The sequence below is a fragment of the Atta cephalotes genome (genome assembly GCF_000143395.1).
Source record: "Atta cephalotes unplaced genomic scaffold scaffold00008, whole genome shotgun sequence".
In the NCBI taxonomy this organism is placed as follows: Eukaryota; Metazoa; Arthropoda; class Insecta; order Hymenoptera; family Formicidae; genus Atta; species Atta cephalotes.
In genome coordinates this window covers 4,422,691-4,441,599 of record NW_012130072.1, presented here as the reverse complement: position 1 = coordinate 4,441,599, position 18,909 = coordinate 4,422,691, and the positions used below count along the sequence as shown (strand labels likewise).

General features: G+C 28.1%; 3 protein-coding genes across 3 annotated transcripts; 1 reads left to right on the top strand and 2 right to left on the bottom strand.

Moving 5' to 3' along the window:
- The first annotated feature begins 7,956 nt into the window (after window positions 1-7,956).
- LOC105627254 (homocysteine S-methyltransferase 3-like) lies at window positions 7,957-8,910 on the top strand. Its single transcript, XM_012208542.1, has one exon. It carries the CDS (start codon window positions 7,957-7,959, stop codon window positions 8,908-8,910), a length of 954 nt encoding a protein of 317 aa, XP_012063932.1.
- Window positions 8,911-10,195: 1,285 nt separating this feature from the next.
- On the bottom strand, window positions 10,196-14,944 carry LOC105627252 (leucine--tRNA ligase, cytoplasmic). The gene is made up of 15 exons (XM_012208541.1): window positions 14,741-14,944; window positions 14,420-14,626; window positions 14,175-14,336; window positions 13,861-14,102; window positions 13,515-13,740; window positions 13,234-13,452; window positions 12,699-13,152; window positions 12,493-12,631; window positions 12,139-12,409; window positions 11,815-12,074; window positions 11,491-11,722; window positions 11,152-11,403; window positions 10,865-11,080; window positions 10,482-10,713; window positions 10,196-10,413 (listed from the first exon to the last, which is right to left on the bottom strand). The coding sequence occupies exons 1-15, from the start codon at window positions 14,789-14,791 to the stop codon at window positions 10,196-10,198; spliced, it is 3,381 nt and encodes a 1,126-aa protein (XP_012063931.1). The 5' UTR covers window positions 14,792-14,944.
- Window positions 14,945-15,995: 1,051 nt separating this feature from the next.
- On the bottom strand, window positions 15,996-18,714 carry LOC105627251 (arginine--tRNA ligase, cytoplasmic). Its single transcript, XM_012208540.1, has 8 exons — window positions 18,664-18,714; window positions 18,385-18,534; window positions 18,056-18,284; window positions 17,513-17,937; window positions 17,293-17,434; window positions 16,925-17,187; window positions 16,652-16,844; window positions 15,996-16,570 (listed from the first exon to the last, which is right to left on the bottom strand). Exons 1-8 carry the CDS (start codon window positions 18,712-18,714, stop codon window positions 15,996-15,998), a joined length of 2,028 nt encoding a protein of 675 aa, XP_012063930.1.
- Window positions 18,715-18,909: the final 195 nt, after the last annotated feature.

Genomic DNA, 18,909 nt, shown 5'->3' with positions numbered 1-18,909 from the left:
GAGAGAGAGAGAGAGAATGAGGAAGGGAGGGAAGGAGGGAATAACTTTATTGCTGAACAATTGGAGTTAAACATTTTTAAATATTAAAAAAATATTTTAAATATAAATAATTATTTTTAAATCTTAAATAGATGCTTTTTAAAAAACGTTTTCTTAAACATTAAAAAATATTTTCAAATATTAAAACAAAAACGTTAAATAGTTACTTATTATATCATTATTATTTTGATCTACAATGTCATAGCGAGGTCAAACTTTTATAACTATATAATGATATCATATCCAATCAGTAAACAATATTTTAAAAAAATGTTTTTAAAAGCACTTAAAAAACATTTTTTTAAATAAAAGGGTGATTAACCCATCATTTTTAATGTTTCTAAAAATATTTAAGTTTTTTTTTAAATTACTTTTAAAAACATTTTTTTAAATATTGTTTGCTGATTGCCTTGTAAACAATTTTTCATGCACGAATAAATATATATAAACATTCATAAATATATATAATTATACATGAAATATGTTCATATATGTCTGTATATCCTTCTTTCTTTTGTAAAATATTACTGTTTGTTATTATAATAAAAATATTATCAATGATGAGAAAATATAAAAAAAATAATTACAAGGATAATTTTTGCATTGCATTTCTTTTAGAAAAAAAGAGGTTTAAAAAAATATAAAAAAATTGCTTTTATATAAATCATGTATAATTTTATATCTAATATATATGAGCAATTCTTTTACATTTTTTCCAAATTTGATTTTTTTCTAAGTCAAACAATGCAAAAATTATCCTTTTAATTTATGACGTTACAATTCAATATGACAGTGGTTGTATTTCAAAATTGATTGCCAGCGCTGCAAGTATAATGTCGTCATAAAAACTATCAACAGTGTTCCAATTTTAATAAGCAATTGGTGCAAATACGCATTTCAAATTAGAACGATACTCGCTATCTTTGATGCTGTAGCTGCCTCACCTCTTCAGCCGCAGGAAATGACAAAATTAGTGACATTTTTACTCTCGCGCAGCACTGTCACAGCGTGCTACGATGATTTTTAAAAAACCAACGGTGTTACCAGCGTTGGCAAACAATTTTGGAACACAGCCATCGAGTAAAGAGAATTTGAATAAAACGGAATGATGAGAAATATTCGCTTTAAAATATTTGCAAAAATAGGCTGATATTATCCTTATTTCCTCTTGAAAGTCAGTAATTAGTCGAAGAAGACACGAGAAGTGATAATAGATTATGCACGCATATTGAGTAAAAATTAGTAAATGCACTTTACGACTATTTACTGATTGTCAGGTAAGGACATTTTTACACCCTATTTTTACAAGTGTTTTAAAGCGATCTTATCATTCCGTTTTATCCAAATTTTTTTTATTTACAAATGATATGTAAGAAAAATCAACGTGTCGCTCATAATTTCTCGCTTATAACGTCAATATGGCTGAGATGACTATTCAAGAACCTTAAGTTTATATCTATAGCACTCACACATTTTTAATTTTGTTTATACTCAAGAGAGATAAGAATTATAAAAAGTTGAAAAATATTTTTGCATCCTATTTTAAGATATTACTATTTTTCAAATGACACTTAATTAAATATGATTTTTATCCGTTACAGCACAGAAAGATTGTAGAAGTATTTCAAAAATATTGAAAGATTGCAAAAGATTGTACAAAAACGTTATGAAGCTTGCTATAATTATGCTATTATTACATTGCAGCAAAGGTAAGATGTCTGAATACTTAGAAGTCTTGTAATATTGCAGTAACATCACAATATAATATTTTTAATATTTTAGATGTCATTATATTAACATTACATTTTGACATTGTATGTATAATTTCTAAGTATATCCACTTTTTATTCTATTCTGTATCTTTTTTTACATACAAGAAGTTAAACTCCGCCTTGTATTACTATAATATATAATAAATTGTATTACTGTAAGTACTGCTCGCGATCAAAACATTATTTTTTATAATATTTTAAAAATATTGTTATAATATTTTTGAAATATTGCTACAATATTACTGAAGTAATATTGCAAAAAAGATCTTGGCAATTTTTTTGTAACATTGCATTACAATATGCAATGTTGCATTGTTGTAGCGATGTTACTGCAAGCTTCTGTGTATATGTCATATAGGACAAATTTGTACTGTTTTTCATTTTGTTTGTACTTATACAATTAATATTTAATTGAAGGAAAAAAAATCAAGTGAACATAATTAAATATCTGTTAGAGTGTTCCAATAGGATATCTATTTTATTTCCAATAATAACAAATATTCTATTCATTTTATATCTATTGTACATAGACAAAAACATAAATTGAACTTAAAATGGACATCCTCAGAATGTCCTGCAATGCTATTTGGATACGTGTTTTTACACGTAATTAAAACTATAATCAGTATATCTTTTAGAAATATGTCACCTTATTTATTTTGTGAAAACTTAACAAGCACAACAATTATAACACAAGAGAACTATCAAGAACATTTATATATTATCCTATTTTATCCCTCGTTTTGATATATTTAGAAGTCAGTTTCCTAATATATGTATATGATAGCACTGATATTCTGATATTATACAAATACATACTTTAGTGTAATTACAGCTGATAACGATGATCGGTAGATTAGTATATGTACTTGTATTCATTTTTTTTCTTTCCTTTGTGTATTATTATATGTGAACTCGCGTTTAAGAAAAGGATTTTACGAAGGCATTATTTATGAACCTCGTCATTTCCTTTTCATCGCGATTCGAAAATGAGAAATTTTCTACGCACATATATCCTTGCTCAATTGTATGTACGTATCGGGAGACATAGTAGTGTCTCGGCGCTAAGTAATTAGTGAAGCGTCATGGTGTGAGTTTTATTATCTTGAAACAGAGCGCTCAAGCCGACAACTATCACGAGTATGGGTGTTTTGTTGTTAAGTTAAAAAATGCTTTGGCTATACAATATTAGCTAAAAATATCAGTCAAGTAATCAATCAAAATTAATATATCAACCAACTTAAAAAGTTAAATAACTTTTAGATAAGTGACTTGTGCATAAATTTTACACAGATATTTAGACATAATAATAGAACAATTTATATTTTTATATATTTGTATTGTTTTTAAATGTAACATATACATTCTTAAACATTGTGAAATCCGTCTTCATGTGCGCGAACGCAAGCTATTATTACGATACTTTTTTGCAAAATACACACGAACGATTAACGATGAATAAATTAATGAATTGTCACCTTTACCATTACTAGAAATAAAAAAAACAAAGTAATGATAATTGAATTCTTTGAGTTAAATAACATTTTATTATTTTTAACTTTTATGTGTGTCAAAATCAGTCATTTCTGTGATTAATTTCAAAGCGAACATATTAAAGTATGCATTTAGTAAATAATATGCATTTAGTAAATAATAAATAAATTTGAATGTACATTTTCAGATTGTTTAACTCTATTGCTTAAGACAAATTAACGACATATTGAGTAGGAGTAATGACGACCTATAAAAATGATTAAAAATGATTCAAATTGAGTATAATTTGATATTAACAAGTTTAACAATGAATAATCATTGGATGAACACCCGCTAAAACGTCATGCGCGCACCTACCCGTACACAAAGGCAACAAGGACTATCTCTTTGAAAATTGTACATTCCGTGACGTTAGTTATACGATGTTTGAGTGGGGGCGGCTAAATCCATACAGTAAGTACAGAAGGATTGTAGAAACATTGCGGAAATATTTCATTACAAGATAGCAATAATGCTATGAAATGTTGCTGAAATATCCTTATAAAAATGTATATTCAATTAAACAATAAAGATCCAAATAACACTCAAGTTGAATGTTAATTCTTGAATTAGAAGTTTATTTGAAAGTTAACACTTAATTTGAATGTCGGACCGCCAACACCTACTCAGAATACAAATTACATGTAACATTGTGATTAGCTGTAATTTTCCACTCAACAATATAATTGTAACATAACACACGTATTATATTACGATTATATTGTTTAAAGAGAAGAGAGAGAAGAAAGAGAGAGAGAGAGAGAGAGAGAGAGAGATCTTAAATATTTCTGAATTTATGTACATATCTGATTCTATAAGTTGCACGCCGAAATCTTTTTCGGTCTTAAAACGTTTTCATGGGTAAAACCAGAATAGTATAATACCGGCCACTTATTAAATTAACAAGCAATTTAATTCTTTTTTTTATGTTAATAAGTATCATATTTTTATTATTTTTTGTTCAACATAAACTTAATAGAACACTTTTATATGGAAATGTTGCATAATAAAGAGTAAACAATAATTTTAAGATAAATATAACAGTATATTTACACGGACTAACAGCCCGATAAAAAATGTTTCATATATAATTACAGATAAATGGTTATAAAACAAGTATAATTATATAAAACTATAAAACATGTTCATAATTATACATAATTATTATACTGGTGTCAAAATTAGAAGCAGTAATTAATTCAGTTTTATTGCTAAAATATTATTTATGACTAATATTATTATTGATTTTAGCATCACGTTCCAAAATATAACGTGGCACATTAATGATCATAAAATAATTGGCAATAAATTTCATAATGTTCTTATGCAAAATGATCATTCATTTCAAACTGTATCAGCATACACTACCATCCCTCTGTTTAACTAATTTGAGATTACTCTCCATGGAAGATGATTGACCTTATGGATGGATGTAACCTCTTAAGCATTTTTTAATTTGCGTTACCTAATAAAATTAACGTAAATTAATATGTTTTATCCCTTAAAAAATTTATTTTAAATAAAATTAATATTTGTAAATATAATTAAAAGTTTATTTAAAAATTTTGAGATAATTTAAAATGTGTAAAAGATTAATCTAAAATAACCTAAGAACTTAACCTTTAAAGTATTTCAAAGTTAAAATAAGCTAAGAAAAATTGATGTGATTTTTTATTTTCATTGTATCTGGATTTTTCAAAATACTTTTAAGTTTTAAAGTAAGAATTAAGTTGGCTAAACATTCACTTGGGAAACAGTACGCAACACCGTCAGATGGACGCGACGACACTTACATTTTCTCATAAGTAAGATCCATACAGGAATAAAAGACCAAGTGTTATAAGATTTTTTATTCGTGTATTTTTATAAAATAATTTTTCGAATTTCTTTATAAATAAAGAGAACTTGCTTTGAAATTTAAACAAATTCATGATTTTGCAATTATTTTATACAAAAATTTTAAATATCGAATCTCTCGAAACGAGGTTGTAAGACTAATTCTACAATGTGCTCTTTATTTCTGTTTGTCTCTTGTCTTTTTGGACAATAAGATAAGAGACAAACAGCAAGAAACAGAAAATAAAAAACACATTGTAGAATTAGCCTAAGAGAAGATGAATACATATTAATATTTATGCTTTAAACAAATTACATGTGAAAGTTGTGTAACATTCTGTTTTTATTGAACAACACATTTTTATAGATTAATTTTATTTGATATTAGTTTTATTGTTTATAAACAAAAATTTTTTAAATAATAACAAAAATTTAATTTTTTATATAAATATTTTAAGTGCTAAAAATTACTTGCAAAGTTTCATTGAGATTCTCTAATTAGTTTATAATAAATAAATATTTTATTTATTTATTGAACAATTAATGTATACATCTTGATGTAACTTTATATAAAAATAAATATATTTTTGAATTCATAAAGTACTTATATAAAAAAAATTGAGATTTTTATCATTATTTTATAATACATTTTCATATATTTCTATTAAAGAAAAATTTGAAAAATATTTTTTATCGAAATAACTTTTGATATAGATGGTTATCTGTCTCTAATTTTTTTTATATTATTTTTAATTTTAGAATAATTTGTAATTTTTTCAAGTAATTTTTATTACATTGCATTTGCCTTACAATCTTCTTAAAAAAATTTTAAAATTGATATTTATTCTTCACAATTTTTAAATTTTTTTTAGTTTCATTTAGTTTTTTTATAAATAAGTTTTAAATTATTTTTAAATAAGTTTTAAGATAACTTTGAATAAAAATTTAAAATTTACTTTTCATATTTTTTAGGTTTCCTCTATAGTAAATTTTCAATTTTTTTAAGTTTTCTAATTGTAAAATAAATTTTCTCAAAGATATGTCCCTAATATGTTTCTCATTATTTATGATTTTTTTTCTACAAAAAATTGTACATACGTTGATTCTTATTAGCATCCTTTATTTGATATTTTCTCTAAAAAAAAGGAATCTAGTTTATTTTTTTTTTACCTAAATACGAGAAAAGTGACACTTTCGGTCAAAGTTAGATATTAAACTAATACAAATGCATTGTTTAAATAAATTTATCTCAGAATGATTGCGGTCCGATTACTTTCAGACTTTCAACACAATCGATCTGAAATATTAATAATCCTCCCAAATTTAATTAGAAGCATCTAAAAACCTGTAAAGAATTTATTGCAAAAAATATTACTTTCTCATCCAAGGTGATAATATTATCACACTGTTACTGCAGATACCATTGCTTAGCTTTATTTAAACATCACTTTTAAATGATTCTTTTGTGTGCAATTCTTTTGTATACAATTTGCTATGATGTATACCAATATCATAGTAGATAACAAATCAAGAAACGTCTTGATTATAAAATGCTCGTTCAGGGATATGAAAAAAAATACTATAGTTATGGTAGAAATACCATAATTATGATAAAAATAATACATAAAATCGCTTTGTATAATGACAAGAAAAAAGACTTATTTTATTTTATTTTAATATTATTTATATTTTAGGCAAAATCCCAATTAAATTCAGAGTTGGAAAAATCAGAATCGGCAAGATTATTTTATAAAAGTAAGACTTTTACAGAAAATAGTTTTTAGAATTGTATGTATAATAATTATTTAATATATATTTTTTCAAAAAGATTATATACATTTCGCAAAAATAAATTTAATAAAAATAAGAACAAGTAACTGACATGAAATTGTGCTTTCAAATATTGTGACCGTTTAGTATAAGCAGCTTAGAGAGCGCTCGCATTCAATATACATCAATCTACAGATCGTATAGTTACCTACTTTCGAATCGCAAACGTTTACTGAGCGACTGCGATATATAATACTGTATATACCTGTTGTTAAATTAATTAATGTCTAATGAATGATATGTGTTACTAAAATACAATTTTATTACATAGGCACGATAAATAAAATGCATGACCTCCCGCAAGAGAGAATTGATATTTATAATTTTTTAAAATTTATTATTAGTAAATTCACGAGTCCGAGTTCATTATCAGTACATTGTGGATACTTACAATTATATGTACACATACAAGTACACATACAAATATACATTTTCAATTTCATATGCATTAAAAATTATCACAAGTAATGATTAGATATCCCTTCCAGGCAATCAAGAGGCTGGTCATATATTCATCATGGAGACTACGAAAGTCAATTGTGTATTTTAAAACGAGGTGAAAATTACAGAAATAAACGAATATATTTACTAGAATATTTATAATTTCATTATAATCAATATATTGTTTATCTTTTCTCTTTCTTTCATTTTTTCTAGAAAGAAGTTACAAGAAGTTCAGATGAAAAGAGTATAATCGTTATATAATCTATTAGTTGCATCATCTACTATTACATCGAAAACGTTTCGACATTTTGTTTCAACGCATAAAACCCGCGCATTGAATCAGATCCTTGTATTATTGTGAAACAGTATGCAATACATTTGTAAATTTTTGGTATATCCTTGCTATATTATTTATCGCGGTCAAATATTCGTGTAATTATACGATATTATGTCTCTTAATATATGAAATTAAACTTGTAAAATTAGAAAAGAAGAAAAGACTATGTCGGAGATAAAAGTGCTAGAAGGTGGGGCCACGCAATTGTTCATCAATGCAGGTGGAGAGACCGATGGTGATCCTCTATGGGCCGCACGTTACCTCGTAACGAAACCGGAGGCTATCGTGGCCACTCACTTGGATTTCTTGCGTGCTGGATCGAATATCATACGAACAGTCACGTATCAAGCAACGATTGACGGTTTTGTAAAATATCTGGGCATCACCAAGGAAGAAAGTCTCGAAATCATTCGTAAAGCCGTCGATTATGCTAAAGAAGCTGTAAAGATTTATACTAAAGAAATAGAAAATAATAAAAACGTGACGAACCAAAAACCATTGATCGCTGGATCTTGTGGGCCTTACGGCGCTTCTTTACACGATGGTTCAGAATATACTGGTTCGTATTGTACAAGTGTATCACGAGAATTTTTAATGGATTGGCATAGACCTCGTATACAAACATTGCTAGAAAAGGGTGTGGATGTATTAGCAATGGAAACAATACCTTGCGCTCGCGAGGCAGAAGCTATAATCGATCTACTCAAGGAATTTCCAGATGCGCATGCATGGCTGTCCTTCTCTTGTAAAGATGGAAAGAGCTTGGCAGACGGCAGCAACTTTCAAGAAACTGCTGTGAGGTGTTACAAAAATGCGGCACCCGGACAAATATTAGCTATCGGTACTAATTGTATCGCTCCAAAATATGTTACCTCTCTATTCCAAGACATCAATAGAGACAAGTCAGATGATTTTATACCATTGGTAGTATATCCTAACAGCGGAGAAAAATATACAGAATCTGAAGGGTGGAAAAAGGAAGGAAATGCTCCCACTTTGCACGAGTTCATTGATGAATGGCTGAATCTTGGCGTTCGCTACATCGGTGGATGTTGCAGGACATGCGCTATAGATGTAAAACTTATAAGAGCTAAAGTAGATCAGCGGTTTAAACATTAATTTAATGATTATATATCGAGAATGTTATCTCACACAATTTTTATGGTAATATATAATATAAAGCATTATATTTTTCAATACCATATTTTGCATCATGTCAAATCGTATCATATTTCTGAGATTTTTATAATTTTTTTTATGTATATAGAAAATAAAAACAAATATAAGTCGAATATTATAACATATCTAACGTTTACAAATATTGACTTATTTTTTATTATAAGTTTTCAAACAATTTTAAACTTTCTTTTTTTTAATTCCAGCTTCTAAGAAGTGTATTTCAAGTCAAATAGTTTGTAAAATATTTATAATTGACAATTTGTAAAATTGTAAAATGTATTTAAAAATTCACTTAAAGGATCATTATTAAGCAATATTATTAACAAACATTATTAGGCATCAAGATTCAACATTGACCGTATAGAGTATTTTTCAATTTTAATTTTTTTTTATTGTATATGTATAACGTATATACCAGTAATATATATATTTGTGCATTAGGATAAAATAGGCATTTAATATTTTAACTTTATTTTATCAACATATTTAATTCCTTTTATGTCAAAAATAGTTTATCAATGATATTATTGCAAATACGTTTCACGAACATAGTCATCAATTTATTTTGATACATATATTATTTCGCTATTGAGTTAATATTGTGGTATATTCCGATATTAATTATACGTAATTACGTATAAGAATAATGATAAAAGGCACATGTAAGTGAAAATAAATTATGCATTAAGAGCACATCATATTAGGGCTTTTATTACTTTTTATATTATTTACTACCAAGAGGGATAAGGATAGCTTTTACTCATTTTTATAATTGTTTTAAAATTTAAATTTTCCATCATTTTGTTTTATCCAAATTGTCTTTATTTATAAATAGCACGTAATTAAAATTAACGTGTCATTTCTTGCTTCTGTCACGATTCAATATGACTATGATTACTCAAGAGTCTTGAAAGTACGATGAGATTCTATCGATTCTCTTAATTATTTAAAAATTTTTAAATATAAATGAATAGTCAAGAAAATAATTTAAAATGATGAAACTTGAATGGAAATACTGACATGTGACTACAATATAGATAATATGAAAAAAAATGTGAAAAAAAATGTGAATTATGTAAGATAAAGCCTTTTTTTTAAATAAACGTAGACATTTGCTATTTTATGAAATATATTCTAAATATCTTAATATTTTTTGAATTTTTAATAAATAATTATATACTTACTCAATAATAATAATAAAATCATTAGGATTAAAAGGTATCGTTTATTCTTTCAGAGATTTATCGATATATATTAAATGTTCGCCAATTGGATAAGTGCTACCTGCAATGCTAACTTCGATGCTTTCTGTTTCTGCATTTACATTAAATACAGAATCCGGTGGAATTTCAGTTTTTCCCTTTAAAATATTTCCTATTACTGGCCTAATTCTGGGTCCCAGGTGCGGATCATTATATCGATACAAAACGATTGAAGCAGGATCTGAACAAAATATATATTAGAGAGTCTGTATTGTGAACTAATTTAATTATTCAGAAACTTTCATATACCTTTTATATGTTTATGTTCTTTTACTATGTGAAAGACGATATCTGCAACTGTCGCAGTTGAAATTTGCATAGACAGTTCAAATAAATTGCTACAACTTTGTGGATTAATAATATATATCGGTTTGAGAACTATTGGCTTTACAAAAAAATTAATGTACGGAGCACCTGGGCAACATTCTTCTCTTGTCTTTTCTGTAGCTTCGTCCGTATATTTAATGACAATATCATGAATCTGATGATAAATAAAAAAATATAGTAGATACACATTAATATATACATAGGCTGCATTCGGAAACGTCGCTTGGATGTCTCCGATGCTTTAGATTCATCATCTGTCCTTGTTTAACATTAAATATACAAAAATTATAATAATGTATGCTTACGCCTAATGTATTTTTGAGATACTCTTTGTTGGTCTCAAGTACGTGGAATTCATCAAAATCAAGGGTCAAATTCAGCGCACTAAGACCAACAGTTTCCATCTTTTCTTTAACAAGCTGCACGAATGGCATTATCCTTTTCATATATTTTTTCAATTCTTCTTTGCCGGCAAACGTTGTGGAAAGAACTTTATTGTCTGGTAATTTATTTCCATTTTTCTATAGAATAGTAAAAATATTAATGTACAAGCAATGTTAATTATACAACATACTAAATTGATACTACTTACGCAATACATTTCTCTCATCGTTTCAAGGATGATACTTTGCCAAGGAGGATAAGTCTTAGCTACCCAGATAATCCCTTGACTAGGTTTTTCTATGATAATATCGTTCTTTGTCTTAGATTTTTTCGGTGTCATGTAATTTTTTAAAAGAATTCTAAATGTATGAGCAGCATCCATGAGATATTGAGACGATTTTATTAAAATTTCGCTTATATCTCCTACAGCAGGCCAGCTTGCATCTAATATACTGCCATCCTATAATAAACCAAATTATTTAAATTGTATTTCTATCAAGATAATCTAATAATTTATAAATATTTATGCTTCAATCCCAAAACTTACTTTTTTAAGTAAGTCTCCCCATATATATTCACAAACATGTGGGCAAATAGGAAATAGAAGAATTATTTGAACCTCTATGTACTTCTTAATTAAATCCAGATTAACCTCTGGACTTAATTGTAAATATTTATCTCTAACTGTTTGAAGTTCATAAAATCCTGTCCTCAATGCTTCCTTGTAAAGCATTTTCGAATAATTTTCATTAGTTTCTTGTATTTTTGAATTTATTTCGCTACATCAAATAAATACATAAAATAAATCATTTCAGTTCTATAATCATTTCAGTTCTATAATAATTTTAGAAAATAAAAAAAATAGAAATACCTTATAAAAACGTTGTCATGAAAATGTTTCAATTCACGTGAAACATTATTTTGACAGAAATAAGCATCCGTATTTAGTATATCTTTTATCCATTCTATAAAATTATACAATCTCAGAATTCCTGCGTCAGCTGTACTTTCAATGAAATTAGCATCCTCTATCGAATCACCAGAATCAGCTAAACAGAGACGCATTCCATCAGCCGAGAATTTTTCTACAGCTTCGGCAAGTGTTAAAAAGTTGCCTTCTGACTTAGACATCTGTGTAATTGGAACAATTAAAATTTTATATATAATATAAACATTTTGAATAATTTTGCACTACCTTCGCTGAATTGAGAAGTAGATGACCATTTGCTCTTATTCCTTGCGGCCATAATTCAGGTTGATCTGGCCATATTGCTGTATGATTATAAAGGAAATATGTAAGATGATTTTGTATTAGATCTTTTCCTGACACTCTCAAGTCTACAGGATACCAATACTGAAATTCGTGCCTCATACGATCTAGAACTGCTTTCTTTATATTTGTCTCAGGCAGTTTAGCATCTTTGAAAAAGATGTAATCCCACACCTCCGAAGTCATATAAGAAGCTCTAATAAAAATGATTAAATGTTAATCACAATAAATACAAATAAATACAATATACATCAATTTTAATCTTATCATCTTATTTACTTTATTCCGTTTGCATTAAGTTTGTCTCCCTTAAAGGTTTCTCCTTGCAAAAAATGCGCTATTGTGTAATAAGCCATGTAAATAGTAGAATCTGAGAGAGATTCTATCAGCCACTTTTCGTCCCATGGTAACTTGGTGCCTAACAATTTAAGATTAAGAAGATATTTATAAAAATAATTCTAATTATTTTGTGATAATTCATTTACCGAGTCCATACGTCCTGGAACATGCGTGCTCATGTAACCAGTCAAAACAAGCAAGGAAATTCTTTCTAACTTCATCGTGAAAGGTATCGAGATTTTTTAAAGCCTCAAGCGTCTCCTTCTTCCAATTTTCCTCTCCATAATCCAAATACCATTGGTTACATAAAGCCACAACACATTCATCATTTGATCTTGAAATAATAGTTTTTTCAGGTTCATAATAAATTACTGCTTCGCCATTGTCAAGCATCTCTTTTTGAATTAATTTCTTAATATCTTGTATCTTTTTGCCCTTATATGGACCTAATAATAGTATGCCGTCATAAAATCCTTTCAAATATGCTATTTCTTTTGCTTCTGTGAGTTTAACTTTATCATTTTGGGATTGAATCTTTAACTGATCATATAATGTTACTGCTACTAAATTGCCCAGTTCTGGAACTTCGATGATTGGAATCTGTACATAAAAATATGAAAGATTTCATGATTTTTTTCAATCTTTTATAGTTAAGTAATTCATTATATATTATTTACTTACTGGATTATATGGCAACACCATTTTGTCAGCAATTCCATATTTCTCTCTAAGTGGTTGTTTCTTTTTTAGATCCACTAATGCAGCATAATCATCTGGGGAATCACTAGGGACGGAAGTTACGATTCCAGTGCCTTTATCTTCTTTTATCGTCAACATAGGCAATGCATAAATCACCTTATTGGATGTGAGAGGTGCTTCCAATTCGAGTCCCAGTAAGTCCTACAAACGTTTCTTATGTAAAGATTTTGAAAATATAAGTAATGTCTACATTGAATAAATACTTTGCCCATGAGTTTTTGTATAACATCTATCTTTCCCTCTTCTTTAAAGAAACCTTGATAGGACATATTCTTAGCCGCACGTTCTGTAGAAATATATATATCCCCGCATGCTAAATTATACGCTATGTAGTTCATATCTGGATGAACCCAACAATTTGTTTGACCATACATTGTCTCTGGTCTTAAAGTTGCAGCTACTAAATAAATTGATTTATTTTCAAAAATCCTATAAAAGTTATACTGTTTAGTTTACGAATTAAAAAATAAAAAATCCCAATGTTTTGTAAATAATATTAAAAATAGTAAATTGTAAAATAATATTAATATAATTTGAAAAAAGTATTACTTAATAATTTTTTGAGGGCATCGAATTTTCATTTTAATCAATGTATATTCTTGTGATCCAACACCTTCACCAGAGGCTCTATCGTGATCCATACAAGGTTGACCGTCTTTTGGTGAATAAATAGTATATCTCTTTCCATATTTGATTTTATTTCTAGATTTCAAATGATGAAACTGCCAGCGTATAAAAGAGTCATAAAATGGATTTACATCTGTTGTAATAAATGTTCTTCGCCAATCCACCTAGAAATTTTAAAATCAGATGTATGAAACTTAAGAAACCTATACAAAAATAATTTCTACTTTTTATCTTACACAAACACCAATAGATTTTAAGTCTTGCACAGCGAGCGGTGGAAAATATTCTAACCAATATGCAGCATTGGCAAAGTTCTTGATTTCTTCATCTTGTAAACCAAGAGTTTGCATAATTTGCCATTGATACTTAGTTATATCAGCCTTGGCAACTGCCTTACTCTAAAATTAATATAAATAATTTTCTCCATCTTCCTAAAAATATCTGTTATGCTATTAAAATCAAAATTATTAAAATTTTTTACCTTTTTCCCTTTACTTTTATCCTTTAACACATCATCCTCTTTTTCTTCTACTATCTCAATTTCTTCAGGAAACTTGGGTGGATAACCATATGTTTCAATTTCTCTCTTTAATTTATCAGCACATGCTTTAATAGGCATACCCGTGCAGTGAAAGCCAAAGGGAAAGAGTACTTTCTTTCCCAAAAGGTGATTGTATCGAGCAGCAAACTGTCATATTATTAATTTATTCATATATTTAAAATAAACAAGTATAATAGTTAAAAAGATATATAAAAATAATAAATAAGAAAACAAAATTTTAAAAATATTGCATATACATACTTCACATTTTGATAATGAAAATGCATGACCGAGATGGAGACGTCCATTCATATAAGGATATGGAAAAGTTGCAAAAAATTTTTCATTTTTTGAGTTCTCATCTAGAGGTGCATCCACTTCATATACTTTTGCGGATTCCCATTTCGCTTGTACATTTTTTTCAATTTCTTGAAGATATTCAACTTTAAAGGTTCCCTTCCTCTCTGAAGTCTATTACGAAAGATATTTTTTAACAATGCAAAATAATATATGTATATCATTATTATAAATCAAATGGCCAGATAATATAATTGTTTTTATTGCATTTGTGACAATTGAAAATTACGAAAATTAAATTATGATATAGGTAAATTATAATGTAACTATTATAATATTCAATTGTCATAAATGCAATAAAAACAATTGTTTGACCGTTCAATATATCCGATTTTTATAGTACAATAATATATATCATATTTACATATCCAGTAAATAGGTTAAGCTGCATAAAGATATACTTTACTTTATGCTTACATATAAGTGATAAAAATAGCAAAACTCATTATTTAATAATCACATATATTTACCATTTTAATTACATTTATTGCAAACAGCAATAAGTAGCAATATTACATATATTTGTGAACTGCACGATGGTTCAAGGCGTGGAACGTGGACGGTAGAACAGCATGGAACTCCAACTAATACGCGTTCACTTACATACGCGACATACACACACACACACACACACACACGCACGCACACACACGCACACACACGCACGCACACACATTGTGTCACCAATTATACATATATGATGATGAAACATATATAGGTATTGCAGTTTGAAATATAATTGTGCCTTGAAAAGAAGAACGAATAATCAATGCAGACTCAGTGTAGTTAAAAAGAACAAGTTGATCTATAAATATTTAATTGTTGAAAAACAAATTTTATATATACAATATCTTGAACTAAAATTATTTATTAAACGCTTAACTCATAACATTTTTTATTTACATGTTTAAAATAAATGTTATGTAGGATATAACATAATTTATTAATTTTTTAAGTTTTTGTATATAGCATAATAAATAATAATGTAGAAAAATTGCGTAAAAGAAAAAAATCGACATATTTTTATATTATAATGCTTTTTTATTAAATTAGATTTTATTAGATTTCAATACTATAAATTAATTTCACACTCTTATAATTTACTTTTTTATATTTTATTATATTAAAGTACATATATGGTATGTCTTCTTTTATCCTTTTACATTTGTGCAACAGGTTTTAAACCTAATAAATTAAAGCATTTCTCTAAAATAAGCGCAGTAGCTTCCACGAGCAAGAGACGTCCCATATTTATTTTTATTATTTCACCAGATTGATTCTTTTCTACGCAGTAACATTTGTCATAAAATTCTGTAAATGCGCATGAAACCTCGTAACAAAATTCGCAGAGCGGATTCAAGTATAAATCTTCGGTAACGCCAAGAATTACATCGGGAAATTTTAATAATACTTTGGCCAGTTTCCATTCTTTTTCGTGTTCTAATGAGATCGGAACTTCATGCGAACGCTGTCGCAACTCGTCTTTTGTAATGTTCGCCGTTCTGGCGATAGAACGAATTCGAGTTAAAGCATATAATAAGTAAACGGCTGTGTTGCCTTTATCTTCTAACATTTTATCAAATGAAAATACATATTCGTGATTTCTATTATGCAGTAAATCGGCATATTTTATGCAACCGTATGCCACTGATTCTTGGGCTGCCTTTAACTCTTCTTGCGATAATACTTTGTCACGTTCTTTCTCTCTCAGTTTCTGCAGTGCTCTCTTCAGGCCTGAAGTGCAATATGCGTAACAGTTAAATTTTTAGAAATGAAGTAATAGTACCAAACTAATACTTAAGATTGCTTTATTACCTTCGTCCAATAATTCGCTGAGTTTCACAGTGTCACCGGATCTGGTTTTAAATTTCTTTTTGTCTTCACCTAAGACAGCACCGAAGCTAACATGATCCATCCTATGAAAGCTTTTCAAGATACCTGCCCTTTTGGCACAACTTCTTATGGTTTGGAAATGCAGAGATTGACCAGCATCTGTCACATATATCAACTGTAAAATTATAGAAATTATAAAATTATTTATTGACATAATAGATATAAAGATGCTAAAATGTGAAATATGATACTTGCCCAATCTGCTCTTTCCTTTTCAACACGATGCTTAATAGCAGCCATGTCTGACGTATCATATGTAAAACCTCCATCAGATTTTACTATAGTTAATGGTACTCCATTACCATGTTTCTCTCCCCACATTATCTTTCGCCCATTATCTTCTTCTAGCATATTTTTTGATTCTAGCTCTAGAACTATCGATTCCATATATTTCTGATAAAATGATTCACCTCTTTCTATCAATTTGATATCCAATCGAGTATACACTTTTTCTAATTCTGCATCAAATACAAAAATAATTAAGATATTTTTCTTTCTAAATGATGATTAATTATATCAATAGCTAATTATTGTAAAACAGCTAATTATTGTATAATATTTACCTTGCCTAGATACATCACATATCATTTTCCATGCTTTTGTTATATTAAGCTCGAAAGCTTGCAATTTAATGACACATTTGTACGCACGTTTTTTGAATTCTTCGTCTTCATCAAATCTAGTCTTAGATTCTTTATAAAAAGTCTGTATGTATACACAAATATAATATATAAATTATCAGTATATTTATAAAGTAATTATACTATATGATTATATAATTACCTGAAGATCTTCAATTGGAGGAGTAATAGTTAAATAGTTGGGAAATTTATCTTGAAGATGCGCTATCAACATACCAAATTGTGTGCCCCAGTCACCTACATGATTAAGTCTCAACACGTCATGTCCTAAGTATTCTAACAATCTTGAGATACTGTCTCCGATTATTGTAGACCTTAAGTGTCCAACATGCATTTCCTTGGCAATGTTAGGACTAGAAAAATCTACAATTACTCTTTTCTTCTTAACATACGGAGGAAGAACTTCACCGGCCCATAACCAATTGCATAGAACAGATTGCCCAAATTCACGTTTTAGATATATGTTTATGAATCCTGCACCAGCTATTTCATATTTCTTAATAACAGAGGATACTTTCAGCTTCGACATAATTTCTTTAGCAACATCACGTGGATTTATTTTAGTACCTGTAATAATAATAATAATAATAATAATAATATTGAATTTTTGTTTTTTCTCGTCAAGTTTGTTGAATACAATACTGAGAATAAAATACTAAATATTTTTTAAGTAATCAATTTTTACCAGAACTACTTAGTTGTTGTGCTAAAGGCATTGCACTGTTACACTGATAATCTCCAAATTTAGGATTAGTGCTAGTAGTCACTATTACTGGTGGATCCAATATATCAGGATAAGCAGCACTGATAGCCTTGTGAAAAACAGCAGAAAGATTGTCTTTTATACTAATTGTATCTGCAGTTCCAAACAATTCCATCTTATTGTCTAGTTTATCTCTCTGCATTTCCACAGTCTATAAAAAATTATAACAAAGAATAAATACATATGCGAAATAGATAAAAAACTTGAATAAATTGTCACAATAATAAAAATTCTCTATATTTAAAATCTACCCTTTTAAGTATCGTTATCCTGTGAATCAATTTGGCGTTTTCCTGTTGCAATTTCTCAAACTCCTCCTTAGTTATATTACTCGGAATGTTAGTCGTAATGCTCCGTTGCAGCGATTCAAGTTGCTGTTTTAAACCGAATATTTCTCTCTCCTATAATATTGAACAATACGAAAATCACATAACCTCACAACTATTTGAACTATCGAAAGTATCAAATTATCATAAATTTCTAACATAATAATCCATAAATATTAGAAATTAATTGCTAAAAAAGTTTACCGCTGCGGTTGCTCGTTCATTAAATAAGTCCATATCCTTTTTTGACAGCATTCCAATTTTTTTCAGTTTTCAAGAGGACCTTGGAAGCCCTGTTAACAACGTGGTCAGTAATGGTCGATTTTATTTCAAAAGATGTACCGTCGATAAGATAGGTGGTTTGTGATTTAATAATGAATACAAAAATTTCATTCAGTAATGTACACACACCACCCCCCCCCCCCCACACACACACACACACACACACAC

What these genes read in the sequence shown, in the direction of transcription:
- LOC105627254 (XM_012208542.1), top strand. Translation starts at nt 7,957, where the DNA reads ATGTCGGAGATAAAAGTGCTAGAAGGTGGGGCCACGCAATTGTTCATC.
- LOC105627252 (XM_012208541.1), bottom strand. Translation starts at nt 14,791, where the DNA reads ATGAATGGACGTCTCCATCTCGGTCATGCATTTTCATTATCAAAATGT. An exon ending in TACAAAAACTCATGGGCAAA is followed by an intron (nt 13,453 to 13,514) that starts GTATTTATTCAA and finishes AAACGTTTGTAG; the next exon opens with GACTTACTGGGACTCGAATT. An exon ending in AGAACATAAACATATAAAAG is followed by an intron (nt 10,414 to 10,481) that starts GTATATGAAAGT and finishes TATTTTGTTCAG; the next exon opens with ATCCTGCTTCAATCGTTTTG.
- LOC105627251 (XM_012208540.1), bottom strand. Translation starts at nt 18,714, where the DNA reads ATGCTGTCAAAAAAGGATATGGACTTATTTAATGAACGAGCAACCGCA. An exon ending in GGATAACGATACTTAAAAGG is followed by an intron (nt 18,285 to 18,384) that starts GTAGATTTTAAA and finishes AATTTTTTATAG; the next exon opens with ACTGTGGAAATGCAGAGAGA. An exon ending in CAGCGAATTATTGGACGAAG is followed by an intron (nt 16,571 to 16,651) that starts GTAATAAAGCAA and finishes ATTGCACTTCAG; the next exon opens with GCCTGAAGAGAGCACTGCAG.